This window comes from Acinonyx jubatus, chromosome D3 (genome assembly GCF_027475565.1).
Source record: "Acinonyx jubatus isolate Ajub_Pintada_27869175 chromosome D3, VMU_Ajub_asm_v1.0, whole genome shotgun sequence".
NCBI lineage: Eukaryota > Metazoa > Chordata > Mammalia > Carnivora > Felidae > Acinonyx > Acinonyx jubatus.
The window spans coordinates 6,250,627-6,269,405 of NC_069392.1; the positions used below are offsets into that span (position 1 = coordinate 6,250,627).

At 54.4% G+C, this 18,779-nt stretch overlaps 1 protein-coding gene across 8 annotated transcripts in view; it reads left to right on the plus strand.

The window, feature by feature from the left end:
• RILPL1 (Rab interacting lysosomal protein like 1) overlaps positions 1-18,779 on the plus strand; it is a 39,218-nt gene that overhangs the window by 17,695 nt on the left and 2,744 nt on the right. For 4 of the 8 annotated variants that reach the window (XR_003415632.2, XR_003415633.2, XM_027044267.2 and 1 more), the window contains exons 3-6: positions 1,495-1,613; positions 2,212-2,433; positions 10,531-10,703; positions 12,378-12,470. Coding sequence is in view for 6 of the 8 variants with exons in the window: in XM_027044267.2 (XP_026900068.2) it covers positions 1,495-1,613; positions 2,212-2,433; positions 10,531-10,703; positions 12,378-12,470 (607 nt within the window). In the remaining 2 variants the exon portion in view is untranslated. The other 4 variants (XM_027044269.2, XM_053206319.1, XM_053206318.1 and 1 more) reach the window with 3 other exon arrangements.

Consider the following 18,779-nt stretch of genomic DNA (forward strand, 5'->3'; position numbering starts at 1 on the left):
CCACCTGCTTGGGCATATCCAGGACAGGAGCGGGGAGATTCTCAGCGGGAAAGACTCAGATGGAATGGAGCAGGTTGGGGGAGGGAATCATGTAGGGAGAGAAAGGGAGAATGTTTCTCTCTTGTTAGTCTGTTGTTGAGGCTGACCACCACTGCTCCTGGGAAGCAAGGATTAGCTGTCAACCCCAGTGCTTGTAGGAGGCTGAATAATGGTCCCCAAAATATCAGGTCCTGATCCCTGGAATCTGTGGATGTTACCTCGTAGGGTAAAATGTTTACAGTTGTGGGACGCCTGGGTGGCTCAGTCGGTTAAGCAGCTTGCCTTCCGCCCAGGTGGTGATCTCAGTTTGTGAGCTCGAGCCTCATATCCAGCTCTCTGCTGTCAGTGTGGACCCCGCTTCAGATCCTCTGTCCCTCCCCTCTCTGCACCTGCTCTGCTCATTCTCTCTCTCAAAAATAAATAAGCTTAAGAAAAATCTTTACAGATGCGATTTTGTTTAAGATCCTGAGAGGGGGAGGGGTGCCTGGGTGGCTCAGTCCGTTAAGCGTCCGACTTTAGCTCAGGTCAGGATCTTGTGGTTTGTGAGTTCAAGCCCCATGGCGGGCTCTGTGCTAACAGCTCGGAGCCTGGAGCCTGCTTCGGATTCTGTGTCTCCCTCTCTCTCTGCTCCTCCCCTGTTCATGATCTGTCTCTCTCTCTCTCTCTCTCAAAAATAACTAAACATTAAAAAAAATTAAAAAAAGATCTTGAGAGGGGAGGTTATCCTGAATTATTCAGGTGGGCCCTAAATGCGATCAAAGTGTCCTTATTATAAGAGCGGGGCAGAGAGAGGTCTGACACAGACAGAAGAGGAGGAGGCCCTGTGACCACGGAGGCAGAAACCAGAGTGATGTGGCCACAAGCCCAGGGACACTGGGAGCCACCAGAAGCTAGAAGAGGGAAGGGACTCATTCTCCCCTAGAGCCTCCGGAGGGAGCACAGCCCTGGCGACATCTTGACTTTGGACTGATTTTAAACTTCTGCCTTCTAGAACTATGAGAAAATAAATTTCTGATGTTTCAGGCTGTCCGATTTTGTCACCCGTGTTGCAGCGGCCACCCGTCCCCACGGTTTATGAACGCCCTAGATCACTTAGTGAGCACCTGCTGTGTGCCGGGCACCATGCTAGCCGAGGGAATACGCAGTGAACAGGGCAGGCAAGGCCCTGCCTCCCGGGGGCCGACTGTATACTTCGGGGGGCCGGGGGCCGGGGGCGGCGGGAACAGACAGCACCCCTTGGCTTTGTCTCCCACGCTTCCTGTGTATTCGCTGAATCAGTCCTCACAGCGGCCGTGTGGGGTAGGTACTATGTTTCCCATTTTATGGATGTGGAAACTGAGGCACAGAGAGGCTAGCCCAAAGCAGCGGCCGGGGCCCTGAGGCGGGATGAGCTCGGAGGGGACCGGGGAGGGGGGACGCGGGGCTCACCCGCTGCCCTCGCCCACCCCGCCGCAGGCATGTCGGAGCGCGAGCGGCAGGTGATGAAGAAGCTGAAGGAGGTGGTGGACAAGCAGCGGGACGAGATTCGCGCCAGGGACAGGGAGCTGGGTCTGAAGAACGAAGACGTGGAGGCCGTGAGTGGCAGCCCCCGCCCCGTGCCCGCCCTCCTGGCCAGCGGTCCCCTTGCCCCCTTCTGTCCTTCCGTGGGCTCTGGGCGGCGGGGTCCGGAAGCGGCGGCCGCGGGGCCGACCCTCGGCCGAGTGTGCGCTGCCCCACGAGGGAACGTGGCGCTGCCTGCCCCGTGACCTTGCTACTCCCACGCCCCGGGGAGGTGCCGAGGCCCAGTCAGGCTTTGTTCTGGCCCCGACGCTCGCTTATGTCAGCCCCGCCTCGTCGTGCCCCTCTGGGAGCAGGCCAGCACGGTCCAGGCTGCTCTAGAAGCCCGGACGGCGTCTGCGCCGGAATTAGAAAAAGATGCCCCATTCTCAAGGCATGCTACTTCTGTCCGTTCGGAAGTCGTGGTAATACACTGACGAAACACTTCTCTTCCAACTGTCATCAGATTATCCTAGCGTTTCTGGCCTCAGCAGTTCTAAGAATATGAGCAGACTTCAAACAAAGCAAGATGTCTCCGGTGCGAATGGCACGCCTGTAGGCGATTTGCCCTTGTGCAGTGCACCACACGAGCTACTGCATGTGGCGGCCCCATAAACGGCCTTCCTCTTTCTCCAGCTGCAGCAGCAGCAGACACGGCTGATGAAGATCAACCACGACCTCCGGCACCGCGTCACAGTGGTGGAGGCCCAGGGGAAGGCCCTGATCGAACAGAAGGTGGAACTAGAGGCAGATCTGCAAACCAAGGAACAGGAGATGGGCAGCCTGCGGGCAGAGCTTGGGAAGCTGCGAGAGAGGCTGCAGGGTGAACTCAGCCAGAATGGAGAGGAGGAGCCCGAGGTAAGTGGGAAGCCAGCCACCGAAGCCAAGTGGGAAGGTAGGTCTGTGAGCCGGCTGGAGGTGGGCAAGGCTGCCTGGTTTTTCCCATTACACTTAGGGGAACTGGGAGGAGCCTGAGGGGGGAGCTATAGCGTGTAGCTGGCTAACTACACGGACTCTAGAGCTGGTCCGACTCGCTCCGAATCTAGCCTGTTACTACCTCCCTGACCTTGGATAAATTACTTAGACTTTCCGTGCCTCAGTTTCCTCATGTCTAAAATGGGAACAATAACAGTCTAGCCCCAGGTCATCGTGACAATTAAGTGAGTTAGTTCACTTACAGTGTTGGCTGTTGTTATTGATTACCGTGATGGTCTGGAGGAGTCAAAAAGGCTTTTTCTGAGGAGGTGATCAAGGGACGCCTGGGTGGCTCAGTCAGTTAAGTGTCCGACTCTTGATTTCGGCTCAGGTCATGATCTCACAGTTTGTGAGATTGAGCCCCGAGTTGGCCTCTGTGCTGACATCTCGGAGCCTGCTTGGGATTCTCTTTCTCCCTCTCTCTCTCCCCCTCCCCCACTCGTTCTCTCTTTCTCTCTCAAAATAAGTAAGCATTTTCTAAAAAGACGTTATCAAAAGAAGGAGAGAGTAAACAGTGAAGGGGGAGTGAGTTCCAGGCAGGGGAGTGGCACACGCAAAGGCCCTGTGGCAGGAGAAATTGCAGTGCAATCGGGGGAGCCTAAGAAGACAAGGGTGGCTGCTATGCAGTGTGAGGGGGAGGCAGAAGGTCTGAGTGAGGTCAGAGAGATGGGCACGGGCTGGTGCTGCAGGCCAGGGAGGCCACAGGGTGGGGTTTGGTCTTCTACCTGGAAGCACTGTGCTGAGTACTGTGGAGGTTCAAAGAGCTTACTGTCCAGTGCAGGAGACAGACTTGGACACCCACAGCCACTTAAGGTGGGAGGGGATTATCTTCGTGGTAAGAGATTGTCTTCTGGGTTCCCTTGAGGCAGAGCTTGAGAAAAGGAAGATGGGCAGGAGGTTTACCTGGGAGGTGACCCCAGAGATCAGGGGCATGAGACGGGGAAGAAGGAAAAGTGGATTCAGGGGTGTTACTGCAGTGGGAGCTCAGTCCTGCTGGGACCTCTGAGAAACACACAGAAGTGTCTTTCTGGAGGAGAAAGGCTTGGAACGTTCATCCACATGCACCCGCCCCCAGTGAGCTGGTGGCCTCTGGGGGTGTTATGTCCCCGACAATCCCGGGCAGAACTTACAGAGCAGATCTCAGGGCAGAAATGGAAAGATGTGCGATGTGTGCCTGGGGTTGGGGGGGCAGGGGGGCTTTTTCCACGGCTGGAACTACACCACAGCTACACCTAAAATCTGGACACGGGGCACCAGAGGGGTCTGCCCCAGAGAGGTGCCGCCGGGGGGTGTACCAGGAACACAGAGATGGGGCAGTTAATCCTGACGGGGGTGGCGCACAGTTTCATGGAGGAGGTGTCCCTTCAGCTGGATGTCAGTGTTGACAGTGCTAAGATTTTGATAGGTAGTTGTGGAAGGTGGACGTGCTGCTTCAGAAAAACAGTGGACTGTTCGGGAAGGGCTCGGGGCTTACTCTTTCTTCCAGCAAATATTTACTGACTGTTTCAGGTTTGCAGACACTGTGCTGGTTTCCTGGGTTACAGGTAAGGGAGGGAAGACAGATGAGCCCACAATCAGGTTGGCTCAAATGCCAGCACGGTCGTTAGATATCTCGTGAGTTCAGGCCAGACAGTTCTAGATTCTCCGAAGCACAGGTACCTGGGATACAGTTAGGGAGGTTAGGGAAAGAGGCCTTAAAAGGGAGAGGTTAGGGCTTGCTTTTTGGCTAAAAGTGACAGAAGCCTAAATTAAAGTGGTTTAAGGAAGAAAAAAACAAAAAGAGGAATTTTGGGTTGTATAGCTAAAAGCTTTGAGTTAATGATGGCTTCAGGTATAGCTGGTTCCAGGGGCCCAAATGATGCTATCAGATCTCTCAGCTTTGCTTTCCTCTGTGTCGGTGTCGTTCTCAAGTCGGCTCTTGCCATATAGTGGCCCCTGGTACTCTACCAGTATACCAACCCCAGTGAAAAGAAATTGCCTCTTTCCCAAATTCCCAGCCAGTCTCAGGAAACCCTCTCCTCGGCCCATCGCTGAACCAGTCATTGTGGCCTGAGGTCCGGAATATGCATGGGGTGTCTGTTCCTGAGTCACATGGCTACGCCACGCGGTGCCCATCCATGCCGCACGCACCGGAGGTGGGCAGGGGGAGTTTCTCCAGAGGACAGCGGCAAGGACCCAGCCCAGACAAGTATGGAAACGGTGGCAGGGCAGACAGAGACGGCAGCCGTCGTCTACAGCACCGGGAAGTCGGAGCCCAGAAGGCCACACACAAGACTCTGAGCAGTGGGGACTGTGGCGCCCCCCACAGGGTTCAGCAGGGGAGGAGTGGGATCAGCTCGGAGTCTACGGAGGGCTCTTGGGAGGGGAAGGAGCTGAAGGCAGACATGGCTGTTGGGAGCCCTTTGCAGTAGTCCAGACAAGAAAGGCGAGGTCTGTGCCCAATCTATGGCAGTGGGATGGGTGAGGAGGAGACAGATGCCAGAAATAACCACTAGGCACGGCTGAGGGCAGTCACCCCCCCCTCCTCCCCTGGTGTCCCTCTTCCAGCCCCCTGTGCCCCATGAGAAGTCAGGCCCGGCTCCTCCTGGGAAGGCGGGGCTTGCCGCAAACCCAGGTCCCGGGGACACCACCCCAGCCACGAGACGCCGAGCCCTGCTCCGCATCTGTTTAGCGACAGGACAGGGACATGCCACGTCTCCTTGGCCCAACTGCCTGTCCGTGTCAGCTTCCCCTGCTGGCACCAAGCGGGTGGGACGGAAGTGGAGTAAAATCAGGTGGCAGTTATGACTAAGCCGCTGGGCTGCTTTGCGGAGTCTGTTCGCAAACTTGGGGCGTCCTTGCTGAGTTTGACTCCCTCCCTCGGAGCTGAGTAGGGTTCAAGATACTTGTCACTCACACAGGGAAGCTGCGGGTTGTGGTGGCTTTCCACCTGCTGCCGCGGGATCTGGGGCCCATCCATCTCTTTGGGGCTCAGTTTCCTATCTGAAAAATGAGGGGAATGAGCTTGAGGTGGTTCAGTAGACCAGCTAGCTAGCGTGGCAGGGATAGAGGGCCGTGGGGCCGGAGGAGGGCACGGTGGATCCTCAGTGGAGAAGCAAGCACAGTGCAGGTTTTCAAGTCATTGAGACAAGTCTTATGGGATAGCTAGGATGATGCCTAGGGAGGAACGTGGGGCAGGGCACTCCAGGCAGGAGAAAGAACACGAGCCAGACGAGAAGGAACAGGTGCAGCTGGGGTGGTGGGCTGGTCCTGGCATAGGATCGGTGAGAGGAGATGGGAGCTACAGAGGGATCCAGAGGTGGGGAGGAATCGGTTCTCATCGATGCCTGGGTTACTCCGGTTCTCCCCCTCGATTCATGCGATCCTTTCTGAGCTACATCAGTCTTTCACTGTGACCACCGGTAAATAAGCCTCCTTATATGTTTTTGTAACATAGTTATTGAGATATTCACATACAATTCAGCCACTTAAAGTATACAGTTCAACAGGTTTTAGTATGTTCACTCTATTGTACGACCATCTCCACCATCTAGAACATTTCCATCACTCCCTAAAGAAACCCCGTACCCATTAGTAGCCACTCCCCATCTCTGCCTCCCCCAGCCCCTGGCCACAGTGAATCTGTTTTCTGTCTCTGGATCTGCCTGTGTGCGGACATTTCAGGGACGTGGAATCACGTAACACGTGGTCCTGACTGGCTCCCTCACTCAGCATGTTTTCTAGCTTGTCCGGTTTCTCATGTTTTCACTGGAGGCTTTTCTACCTTTGATAGGTAGACATAGAACCCTCTAGAAAATGATTTGGTGGGCTCCCTATCTAAAGGATTTCATGTAAAATCATAACAAAACTGTGAAGCTAGTAGTTACCTACTTGATGTCTCTGCCTTACAAATTCTGTTATCTTAATAAATGTTTGTTTATTTAAGTGCTCAGGGAAAGCAGACCAGGGGCCTGATGGCTGGTGTGTGAAGCTGGGTTTTCTGGCTGAATGCATGCATGGTGGGCCTGGAGTTACTGAAGGTGACCAGGGCAGAGTCACCCCCCGTTGCTGGGCCAGGAGCTGAGGGAGCACAGTGGCCTTGATGTGCCCAGGTCGGGGGAGAGGGGCCAGGGGGCTGGGCCTCAGGACGCAGGGCCCTGGTGGAGGATGTGGCCTTCCTTAAGCCAGTCTGGCCCCACTGCTTGTCAGCTGGCTTCTGGGGCCTCCCTGGGGACAGCTGGGGCCTCAGGGCATCTCCTTCAAGCTGTGCCCAGAGTGCCTCCGGGGACTAGTGGACAATCCTCGATAACCCCAGCCACCTCTGCGGTCCCTCGTGGAGTAAACTTAGAAGACCCATCGGCGATGGGCCTGATTTCCACGGTGGGAAGAGCCTTCGCGGTCTCTCTCAGGACAGGCCAGTCCTGGGCTGCTCGAGGCGCTACATTGGCACCTGCAGGGCCTCCGGAAGAGCTGGAGCCCCACACTCCCTCTTCTGCACTTCAGGCAGTGGTCCCAGAAGTCGGGACTTTTTTGCAAACCTGTCTGGGAATCCCCTGAGCTCTAGGGCATGAGGTTGCTGCTCTGATTAAAGAAGCATCCCTTCCCCAGAGAAAAAGAACTCAGGTCTGAGGAAGCCTTTCCGTTTCTTGGGTGCTTACAGCCCACGGGGGTGGGTGGAACCTGCTGGGTCCGGAGAGCATGTGTTCTGGGGAATCTCCGGTCTCCAGTGCCTGGGCGGAAACAGAGCTTAGAGATATTACCGGATTATCAAGGGCTAGATGGGGAAATGAAGGTCCAGAGGGGATCAGGCAGCTTGCCCAAAGGCCTCTTGGGAAGTGCGGATTTGGGAACCCTCGTGAAGGGCTTTTCACCTTCCCCAGGAGGTGTGGATCCCTGCCAGACGGCCCCTCTCAGAGACACAGAGAGGCACAGACTTGCCCCAGTGAATGGCAGGGCCTGAGTTATCTGGGAAGGGAGAGGCTGGAGGGAGTGTGTGAGCCTGAAATTTGGGTCCACGGCAGGGGCTGCCCATGCCTATGGGGTCCAGGCACAGAAGAACGGGGGGTGGGGGGGTGGGGGGGCGGGAGCAGACACGGAAAGAACACATAAAAGGCAATAGCTGCTATGCAGCACCAGCCCAGTGTTGCCGTGTGGACCCAGCGTAACCCAGTCTTCCAATATTTCTTCCAAAACGAAGCTCAAGACCCAAATAGTGTGAAATCTCCTGATATAAAACGGTTGGGAGGGGCGCCTGGGTGGCTCAGTCGGTTGAGCATCCAGCTTCGGCTCAGGTCATGATCTCACGGTCCGTGAGTTTGAGCCCTGCATCAGGCTCTGTGCTGACAGCTCAGAGCCTAGAGCCTGCTTCCAATTCTGTGTCTCCCTCTCTCTTGCCCCTCCCCCACTCACACTCGCTTGCTCTCTCTCTCTCTCAAAAATAAACATTAAAAAAAATTTTTAAATAAAAAACAAACAAAAAAAACTGTTGGGAACTAATTCCAAAGAGTTTTAGAACACAGTGAAGGCCACACAAAATGTTGGGGGGGGGGGGGCACTGGGGGGACACCCAGACTTCCTGGTAAACTCCTACACATTCGTCAAGACCCCATGCACAGAGACTACCTCTGCAGTAACGTCTTCCATGATCCTTCCCAGTTAGAGTTTGATGTCCTTGCACCTCTTATTATAGGACTTTGTAAGTTTCTGTCTATGTGTATCTTCCCTCCAACCCCAGCTGACTCATCTCACTAGCTCAGTGCCCAGCAGGCACACAGGTGATGCTCAATAAATGCTGAAATGTTTATTGAGACATCCAGTATTTATCGAGATCCCAATTATTTATTCAGTGTTTATTATAGACATCCAAAGATGCTCCGTGGTTAACCTGGGCAGGAGAAGGGGATCGGCATTAGTGAGTGCCTACTGCATACAAGGCACTTGCCATGCATGGTCTTGGGTGGAGGACACTGTCCAACTGTGTGGCTTTGTAGGAGGCAGACGCTGAAGATGTCCCCTGAGGACACAGCCCACCTGAAGGTGTGGCATCAGCAGATACCTAGAGAACCTTCTTGGGACGTGAAGTCGTCCATACTTGTTGGGTGGGAAGAGGCCCCGCTCCATTGCCCAGAGGGCTTGGGGATGGCATATTTCCATCTTCTGCTGGAGCCAGGTGCCTCCCCTGCTCCGTGCTGACTCCTGGTCAGACCCACTTCCCCCACCTGTGCCTGCTGGGTGACTCTCTGTCACTTGATCTGCCCTGCTGAGTGGTGTCTCCTTTCAAGTGTCCTTTCCCAGAACAGCCTGTGCTGACTGTCCCAGGATGGAGGCATCTCAGCTCTGCCTCCTGGGGTCCTTCAACCTGCTGGCCTTCTGTCATCGTCTGGGTCGGCATGCATTTCCTCCTATGCTGCTGTGGGATTTATTTTGGGCAGGGGGGTGGTGTCTCTGTTTCAACCCCACTTTCCCCTGTTCCAGAGCTTCCCTGCTGTGGTCCTGAACTTTTGTCCACTCCTTCTAGTTGATGATGGGATATTGGCGGTTCAAGGGTGTCAGAAACCCCTGCAGATTTGGCCAGCTGACTCGGAGGCAGTTTGCAAAACCTTCCTTGCTATCAAAAAAAAAGGAGAAAAACACACTTGTTAGAGAGGATGTGGAGACTGTGGAACCCTCCTACGCTGCTGACGGAACGTAAAGTGGGGCAGCTGCTGTAGGAAACAGTTAAACAGAGAGAGACCGTGTGACCCAGCAGCTCCTCCCCTAGGTATCCCCCCGGAGGAATTGAAAACGGGTTCAGACAAATCCTCGTACACAGATGTTCGTGGCAGCACTGTTCACAATAGCCTAAAGGTAGAAACAACCGAAATGCCCTTCAGTGGGTAATAGGATAAACAAAACATGGCGTATCCATACGCGGAATAGTATTCAGCCATGAAAAGGCACGAAGCACTGACCTGCTACAGCATGGATGACCCTGGAAAACACGACGCTACCTGAAAGAAGCCAGACACAAAAGGAAACATACTGTTTGATTCCATTTATTCGAAATGTCCAGAAAGGGCAAATCCACGGACACAGAAAGCAGACAGTGGTCGCCAGGGTCTGGGGGGAGGAGGGCTGGGAAGTGACGGCTAGTGGGTATGGAGTTTCCTTTGGGGTGATGAACATGTTGTGGAACTAGACAGAGCTGCTGACTGCACAACACCGTGAATGTACTAAGTGCCACCGAAGTGTATTTTTAATGGTCGGTTTTATATTAAGTGTCTCTTACCAGTTGTGTTGTGTTGTGTTTTGTTTTGTTTTGTTTTAAAAACCTTCTTGCTGTGAGAATGGGAGGGAGGATGGGGCTAGGGTCTGGCCTGAAGCAGGTGACTTAGCACGCTCCGGTCCATCTGAGGGACCTGCGTGGAAAGAGAAATGCCCCGCCCGTGCACACCTGCTGTGATGTCACCTGCCTCTTCCCCCGGGCTCCCTCCAATCCCTCAGCCACCGGAGATGACGGGGCTTGACCAGAAGTCCAGGAACAAATGGGAAAACCTGTACGACTCAATGTTAAATGAAAAGGGAAGAGAAAACTGGGCATAAGCTCTGATTTTAACAACTTTGGCCAAATTAGCAAAGGTCTTCTTAGCAACGGTCTTAGTAAGAATACAAGGAGAGAATATGGGACAAGGAAAGCAGATCCATGGGGTGTGCTGTTTCTTCCCCTTGGACACCTTTTAGTGGTGTTGGTAATAAACCCCTGAGTCAGGTGGGGAGGCACCAGGACGGCAGGGCTGGCTGCTGAGAAGGAGAACAACGAACAGGCGGCCGCTGGCTTTCGTCTCCACCGCGATGCTGACTGCACAGAACGTGAGCAGAGGCCGCCTGCGAGTTCTTAAAATAGCGCCCTTGGCAAGCTGCGAGGCCCCGGGAGGGTGAGATTCGGGCTCCGGCAGGATGCGGGGTGGGTGCTGGTGCTGGCGGCCGCCAGGAATTCATTAGCAGCATCTCTGCCTCCTCCAGACGGAGCCGGGCGGAGAGGCGTGTGTCTCGGAGGCGGAGAAGATGGCCATGGATCTCAAGGACCCCAACCGCCCCCGCTTCACCCTGCAGGAGCTGCGGGACGTGCTGCACGAGAGGAACGAACTCAAGTCCAAGGTGTTTTTGTTGCAGGAGGAGCTGGCGTACTATAAGAGGTGAGCGTCCCCGGGAGCTCCAGGGCTGGCTCCTTGCTGGGGTTGCGCGGAGTTTGGGAAGGACAAGAACTGCATCTGTCTCCGTTCCGGGGACCCTGTCTGGAAGCACTTAACGCACAAGTTCACGATCCCTTTCTGAAACTCTTGGGCCCAGGTGCGTTTTCTGATTCAGCACTTCCCAGCTGTTAGAAAGGAATACATAACGCACACCACCAGCGAGCCCTGCGGCGGCCCCCCCAAATCAAACACGCTAATATTTTTGTGGCCAAGATGTGAATATTCATATGACATGGGATGAACACTGTCATCGGCCTCATGAGAGTTTTTCAGGTGTTGCCACCAAATGAATGACCAAAAAATGAATTTTTGTTTTTAGAGCTTTTTGGATGTTAGAATTTTGCAGATAAGAGATGGCAGAGCTGTGCAGCCTAAGTATTTGTTCATTCGGTTCTTGGCCAGTGACCTCCTTGCATATATTAGGGCTGCACTGTCTCCTACGAAAGCCACTAGCTGAGTGGCTATTTAAGTTTAAATGAGTTAAACTAAAATAACATTTAAAATCCAGTCCCTCGATTGTACATACTGGTTCAGCTTTATACACACTACCCCTCTATTGGTTTCTCAAAACGTACTACATTTGTTTCTACCCCAGGACCTTTGCACATGCTGGTCCTGTAGCTGGGAAAACATTCTCTTTGACTCTTCCCATGGTTGACTGCTGGTCACTCAGGATTCAGGTCAGAGGTCACCTCCTCAGAGAGGCCTTCCTTCCACATTATCTCCCTTTCAAAGGAGTGCCCTGTCCCAGTCACTGTCACTTTACTCAGTTCACAGTCCTTCACCGTCTTTTTGAAATCCTGTTCGTTAATGTGTTTGTTTTATTGTATGTTTCCGTACCAGACTATAACAACGTGAGACCAGAAACCACATTCGTCTTGTTCATGGCTAAGTTCCCAAGACTTAGGATAGAGCTTAGCACAGAGTCGGTATGCAACAAATACTTCTTGAGTGGAGAGCCAGAAGGAAAGACAGATGCACCAGATGTGGTCCCTGCTCCAGTAGGGAAAACGAGAGGCACAGAAGACACAGTGCCATGTATTTTTATTGAAAACCCACTGTAAGCCTGGCACATAAGAAAGTTTTACTGATGCTGTGTGCACTGGCTGTTCAAAGGGAGAGTTTACTTCTCAGGGATGGGGTAGAAACCAGGAAGACTTCATGGCAGAGGTGGCATTTGAACTGGGCCCTTCCCTAAAGGATAGGGTACTAGTCAGGTATGGGAGATGTTGAGATGGAAGAAGCCACAAAGGTATGAAGATAGCATTTGGCAAGGACAGGTTCTGTGTGGCAAGATTCTTCAGAGGAAACTGAAGATTGCGTTTCTGAGATGTGGGTTCCTTTCCTGAAATTCTTCATATTTGACCAGCTGGGCCAAAGAGACCATAGGCATTGCCTCCAGGGCTGACCTCTCTCTCCACTGGCCACGCCCACTGCTAAGAGGCCAGCCCCCCGAGGCAAAGAGACTGTTGGGGCACAGGCCACTATGGCCATCTTCCTAGGTCCCCCTCTTCCTAGTACAAGCCCTCCCAGACCATCAGACAATACCCTTCTAGAATATTCCAGCTCTTACAGAATTTTTGACTGTCTTATCTCACACCTCTCCACTCCTTCCAGTGAAGAAATAGAAGAGGAAAATCGAATACCCCAACCTCCACCGGTCGCCCACCCGAGAATGTCCCCCCAGCCGGAGTCTGGGATCAAGCGACTGTAAGTGATGTGCTTCCTGAGTGTGGGGCTGCTCGCTCACGGCTGACCTGGTGGTTCACACAGCCTCTCACTTCTGGGCCCCTGCTCCAGGGCCAGGCTTGTCACTAACCATCTCCTGCTGAGACAGGCCTAACCCCGGAGCACATCGGGCCTGGCCCTCGACTCTGAGTTCATCTCTGCACCTGAACGCTGAGTTCCTTCAGGGGCTCCCTGGGCAGAGAGGTTTGGGTAAGGCTGAGAGGGCCGAAAGGGGGCGGGGCCTGTAGCCAAGGCTCGGGGCTTCGGCAGGGGCCTGTCACTGGGCAGCAAATAAGACTGGTGGGGGAGATTGGAGCATCTGAAGGGTGGGGCCCTGGTCCGCTCGGTCAGTGCGTTCCCATGCTGACCCCCACAGCACCCCCGTCTCTCCACTAAGTATTCACTGCTGCATAATACATGCAGGCAGTCAGGCCCTGTTTGCTGTGGGGAGCACACAAGAAAGAAACTCAGCCTTGCCCCTCAACCAGACTTTAAACTACTTCGGTGCGTCTTTACATCAAAAGACTCCTTTGAGATTCCGAGAGTTTGTAGACCCTTTTCTCTGAGGGCAGAGGAAAACCACACATACAGTTTCAGGTTCATTGACACCTGCAGCCCTTTAGGTCGAGGGTTAAAACTTCTGGTCTCGTTGGCTAATGTCTGCTAAGGGCCTACTACGTGCCAGGTTCTTTTCCTGCAGATAGATGATCTCATCCAGTCCCCACCGTACCCCTGGGAGGTAGAGACACTGTCATTCCCGTTTTACAGTTAAAGAAGCTAAGGCAGCTGCCTAAGGACGTTCAGTTGTTAAGACGCAGAGCCAGGGTTCAAACCTGGGCAGCCTGGCCCCAGAGCCCACGTTTCGAACTATTTGCAGGGTGTGCGTGCTCACACTGTTGTCTTGTAGCCTTGATGTCTCTCCCGAGAGGGTCTTCCTCCCTCCGGGCCTTCTGGCTCTACCCTCTTCCTCTCTTTCTCCCAAACTCTGGCAGAAGCTTTGTGAAAGGAGGTGGCAAGAGTCGGAAGAGCCACCGGGAGCGTGTGAGGAGGGGCACTGGGGTGTCACTCGGGGACCTCACCCTTTACAAAGCCAGTTACGTTAGGAAATCCTCGGCTAGCCCTCACCCTGTGAAGTGACTGAACGCTCAGCATTGGTGGCCGGGAGGGGAAAACAGGACACGTGCAGCCTTGCGACTGCTCTTGGAAAAGGCCGGCCGCCCTCTGGAGCATGTGCGTGAACGCGTGGCTCCTTCCCAAGCCCCTCTCGCCAGCCTCACGTTGCTTATTTGCTTGGCCCTCAATCCCTGTGTGCAGTCCCCAGTTCTGGTTAGCCGTAAATACTTACTGAAGGGTGGAACTTGTAACCAGAAAGGCTTCCTCTGAGTCCCAGCACTGTTTGGCCATGTATTAATTAGTAATAACATTGGCAATTGAAACTCAACTCAAAGTAACTGAAGAAAGACTGGGAGCTAAGGGACCAAAAATTCCCAGGTCAGACTGGCTTCAGGCTCAGCTGGATCCAGGCCTTGTCATCAGGGCTTTGCCTCATTCCCTCCACCTCTGGCTGTTTTCCTGAACACACTGTCCCTCAGGGTGGCAACATGGCAGACATCAGCTCAGCCTTCTGCTTTCTTCTGTCTGAGACTCCAGTGGGAAGAGAATCTTCCACAGGAGTCACGGAATCAAGTCTCATTGGCTCAGACTGGCTCACATGGCCTCTAAGCCAATCACAGGACAGTATATCCATCAGCCGGGTTGGGTCTCCTCCACAGGCCTGAGGCTGGGATGGCTCAAACTTGGTCTGGTTCAGATGGACCGGAAGTAGGGGGGAGGATGGGTCCCACGGGGCTCACGGGGCTGGGCGGACAGAAGGATTGGGTGTCCGTTGTGGCCTCATCATGGGGGTGAGGGTCCTCCAGTCTGAAGTCTTATGATGTACTCAGTACCCAGGGAGACTCTCACCCTCGGTTAGTGTTTCTCATCCAGCGCTAAGGAATGGGATTGACTTTTGAACTCTGAGCCATCTGCCAGCCCCACACACACGCGTAGGAATGAGCATCATTGACCTTGTGCTTCAGTAGCTACAACTTTGGGTTAAGACCTGGGGAAGCTGAGACAAAGTTCATGAGCCCACATAATCCGCCCCTGGGCTGAGGAGGGGCAGGACCAAGAGACCAGGCCTGTGCTTCCTTCAGCGATTCATTGCCAGGTCTTTAAAAATCAGACCCTCTTAGGGGCGCCTGGGTGGCTCAGTTGGTTACACGTCTGACTCTTGGTTTCAGCTCAGGTCATGATCTCATGGTTCGTGAGTTCGAGCCCGTGCTGACGGTGCGGAGCCTGCTTGGGATTCTCTCTCCCCCTCTCTCTCTCTGCCCCTCCCCTACTCACTCTCTCTGTCTCTCTCTCAAAATAAACTAAAAACAAATCTTTTAACGCCTCTAGCGCCGTAACCCTAGGATGTACGCAGCTGTAAGCCTGCCCTCCAAGCGGGGCTGTCCTCGGTTTTAGAGTTTTCTGCTCCAGCCCCCCTTTACTCGCAAGCAGACAATTAAGAGGGGCTTTTGCAAATCCCAAACTGGATAAAATGCAGAGACGAGTTATCAGAATTAGCCAACAGTCTTCTTCCCACTGGTCCCTCTACCCACACCTGAATAGGCTGTGGTGTCTAATCCTTTTTTCCAGACTGTTCTACAAAGGACTCTGGGCCCTTCTCCCCTTCACTGTGGCCTCTGTCTGCTCAGCAAGACCTGGGGCTCCGAGACTGGGAAGAGAAGCCGCTGGAATTGGGGAGCCAGAGAGCGAGAAACACACAGAGGGGGAGAGAGAAATCAGAATCCCCCCGTCCACAGGGTGCAGGTGGCCAGTCCCATGGCCACCCCGGCCTTCTAGGGGATGACTAGAAGATCAGACTGGCACAAAAGGCTTTTGACCAGCCCAGGCAGGACACTGGTCGCCTTTGTCCACCTCGGCTGCTGACTGAGAACTGTCAGTGTGGCCTGTGAGCCCAGAGCCAGGGGCCGGGACGTAATCTTTCCTGGGGCTGGGGCAGGGAATGGGGCTCTTAACATGGTTTCACGCCCGCCTCCCTTCCCATCCCTCACACCTCTGGCACCCATCGGGGTCCACTTGTCCCTCGGTCCTTGCTTTTGTGGAATACGAATCACACAGCCTCTTTAGTACAGGACCTGGCTGCTTCCTAGCTCAACCTCATGCCTTTGACCGGTTTTTTCCACCCACCAGTGAGTGAGCAGTACCTACCCTGGAGGTCTGGAGGGGCTCCATCAGCTTACAGCACCTACACTGAGGTATCTTCCCCCTGGTCAGAGACTCAGAGCTGGGAGACTTAGCCCCACTTCTCAGGTGAATATCGGGCCCAGAGAAGCCCACTGACTTCATTTAGATCGTACCATTGGGAAGGGTCAGAGGTGGGGTTTGAACCGTGCCTTCTGTGTACCTCCCACCGCCCGTTTCCTTGCCCCATTCCTGAGTCACCAGCTGTGGGCCGACTGCCCAGTCCCTTCTGTCCCAAGTGCACCACAAGCCAGGGACGTCAGCATCTATGTTTCTGGGCTGAACCGGCGAAGGGAACCAGAAACTCCTGTCACCAGTTAAAACTGTGCCCAGAAGACGGTCCAAGAAAAGCTTGTGACTGAGCAGCTGCCGGCCGGAGAGTCCAGGTTGGCACTGCCTGGGAAGGTCACGAGGGAGCTCTGAGTGACTCCAGTCTTGTCCCCAGCGGCCACCAGGCACCAGCGCCCCCTTTGTGTGGCCTCGGTCTCTCCGTTACAGAGGTACACACAGCACCCAGCTGTCTGCCGAGCAGGGGCGGAGGGGCCGGCCAGGGAGGCAGGGCGCAGGCAACGGTTCTTATGCGCCCGAGAGGTTGGCCTCAGAGGAGGCAGCCACCCAAGTATCAGACACTAGTCCCTGTCCTCCTACCCACCGCCCTCCTTGCTTCAGCCCAGAAATAGCTTCCTCACAGCCGCCCATTGCACTGCCTGAAACGCCACTGTTAGAACTGCATTTGGTTTGCATCTTCCAGAAATAATCAGTGGGGAGGGAGAAGGTAAAGCCAGCCACACCATATTCAGACATAAACTTTTGACCAAAAAAAGCCAGTCTTCTCTTTTTTTTTTTTTTTTTAATGCTTATTTATTTTTGAGAGAGAGAGAGACAGAGCACAAGCAGGGGAGGGGCAGAGAGAGCGGGAGACACAGAATCCGAAGCAGGCTCCAGGCTCCAGGCGGTCAGCACAGAGCCCGACGCGGGGCTCGAACCCACGAACCATGAGATCATGACCTGAGCGTAAGTCAGACACTTAACTTACTGAGCCACCCAGATGCCCAAGCCAGTCTTTTCCCAGGAAGTGGCTGTCCCTCCAGAGGACAGGGAGGCTTCTGGGAAGGAAGGGGGCTGTCCATTCAGTGAAGCATATAGTTACTTGACTGGAACCTTCCAGGTGTCCCAAGTCCCCTGTGCACCAGTCTGATCCCTGATGGGACCCCAAATGAAGCCCAGCATTTCCAGGCGGGCATACATCTCACCCTGCATCTGGGGCCATCCTCCACAGTGACTGTGTCTTTGGGGGCTCCCTGTTACGCCACGAGGGGTCCTGGCAGAGGTCCAGCCCCTGGAAAGCCAACAGTGCCGGGCAGCCCAGCCTCTGGGGATTGGGCACGTTCAGATGACAAAAGGTGCCCCCTTTTCTCATCGCCGTGAGAAGGCATCCACGTGGTTCTGCCAGGATGCCAACTCCCAGCTGCCTTTTGAAGTGTATCAGAGGTGAATCCAAACACAGATAATCCCAAACCTCACTAGACACTCACATTCTATCTTTTCCCCGCCCGCATCTAAAAAAAAAAATCAAAATTGTTCAGAATAAGCTCTGATTGTGACTTGAGTGTCGTTTCTTCTTCGTTTTCCTTGCCAAGACCAGGGACGGACGAGAACGCGGTGTCAGCTCTGACTTAGCAGCGGGGGTGGCCCGTGCAGGTGCTCTGCCTCGGTCTTCTTGCCCCGCCCACTCGGCTTCTCTCCTGGACCCCCCCCCCCCCCCGCCCCGCGCCGGCTGCCTTCTTCGGGGCACCGGGCCTGCGGTGCATGGTAGTGGGGGAGATTTGTTGGAAGACACCGAGGGTGTCCCCACTAAGCTACAGCGGGTTTTGACTCCTTTCCCAAACCCAGGCCTGCTTTTCAGCCCCGAGGCCGACCCTGTCTTCCCTCGGTGCTGCGTGACTTTGCTAGGGCTGCCTTAAAGAGCCGCCAACTGGGAGCCTTCAGCGACAGAAATGCTTTGTCTCCCCTCCTGGAGGCTGGGAGTCCCGGAGCCAGGGGTGGCCAGGGCCCGTTCCCCCGGAGGACCGAAAGAGAATGTTCCGTGCCTCTCCTAGCTTCAGGGGTTTGCTGGCGATCTTCGGCCTTTGCTGGCACGTGGAGGCATCACCTGGATCTCTGCCTTCATCTTCACAGAACGGCCCCCCTGTGTGTGTGTGTGTGTGTGTGTGTGTGTGTGTCTCCAGATTTCCCCCTTTTATAAAGATCTGCTCTTCTCGGGGCGCCTGGGTGGCTCAGGTGGTTGAGCGTCCGACTTCGGCTCGGGTCATGATCCCTCGGTTCTTGAGTCTGAGCCCCGCGTTGGGCTCTGTGCCGCCAGCTCGGACCCTGGAGCCGCTTCAGATTCTGCGTCTCCCTCCCCTGCGCGTGCTGTCTCTCAAAAATAAACATTAAAAAAAAAAAAAGGAAAAAAAGATCCACTCTTCTCTAGTAGAACTTTCTCTTGTTGCCTCCTCCAAATAAGGTCGCTTTCCGAGGTCAGGGGAGCACTTCACCATGAGTTTTGGGGGGGGGGGGGGGACACAGTTCCATCCATAACGCCTACTGTAAGCAAACCCTTCAGCCGGTCTGTGCGTGGGATGTGTTTGTTTTTCACGCCTCCTCTGTTTTTATCTTCTCTGTGTCTATCTGTACTTTCCTAACCAGGATCTTTACAGCCATAATGCCCATGGTAGCAGCGGGACTGATAATAGGTGACCCCACCCTGCAACCCGTCCGACGACTCGTTTCCCTTGTAGGCACTGTGTGTGTTTCTGCTTGCGTTCTGAGCTGTGCCTTTGGAATGTGTGCTGAGGCTCTGCCAAGGCCGGCCTGTCTTCCTTGGCCACTCCAGCTGCATGGCCCCCACCCGCACGCGTGTGTGGAATGTGATTTCAGACCCGTGCCCGTGAGTCTCGACCTGCACGAGGGCAGCTGCGGAATTCTCGGCTCTGTCACCGATAATTCTTTTTGTCTTTT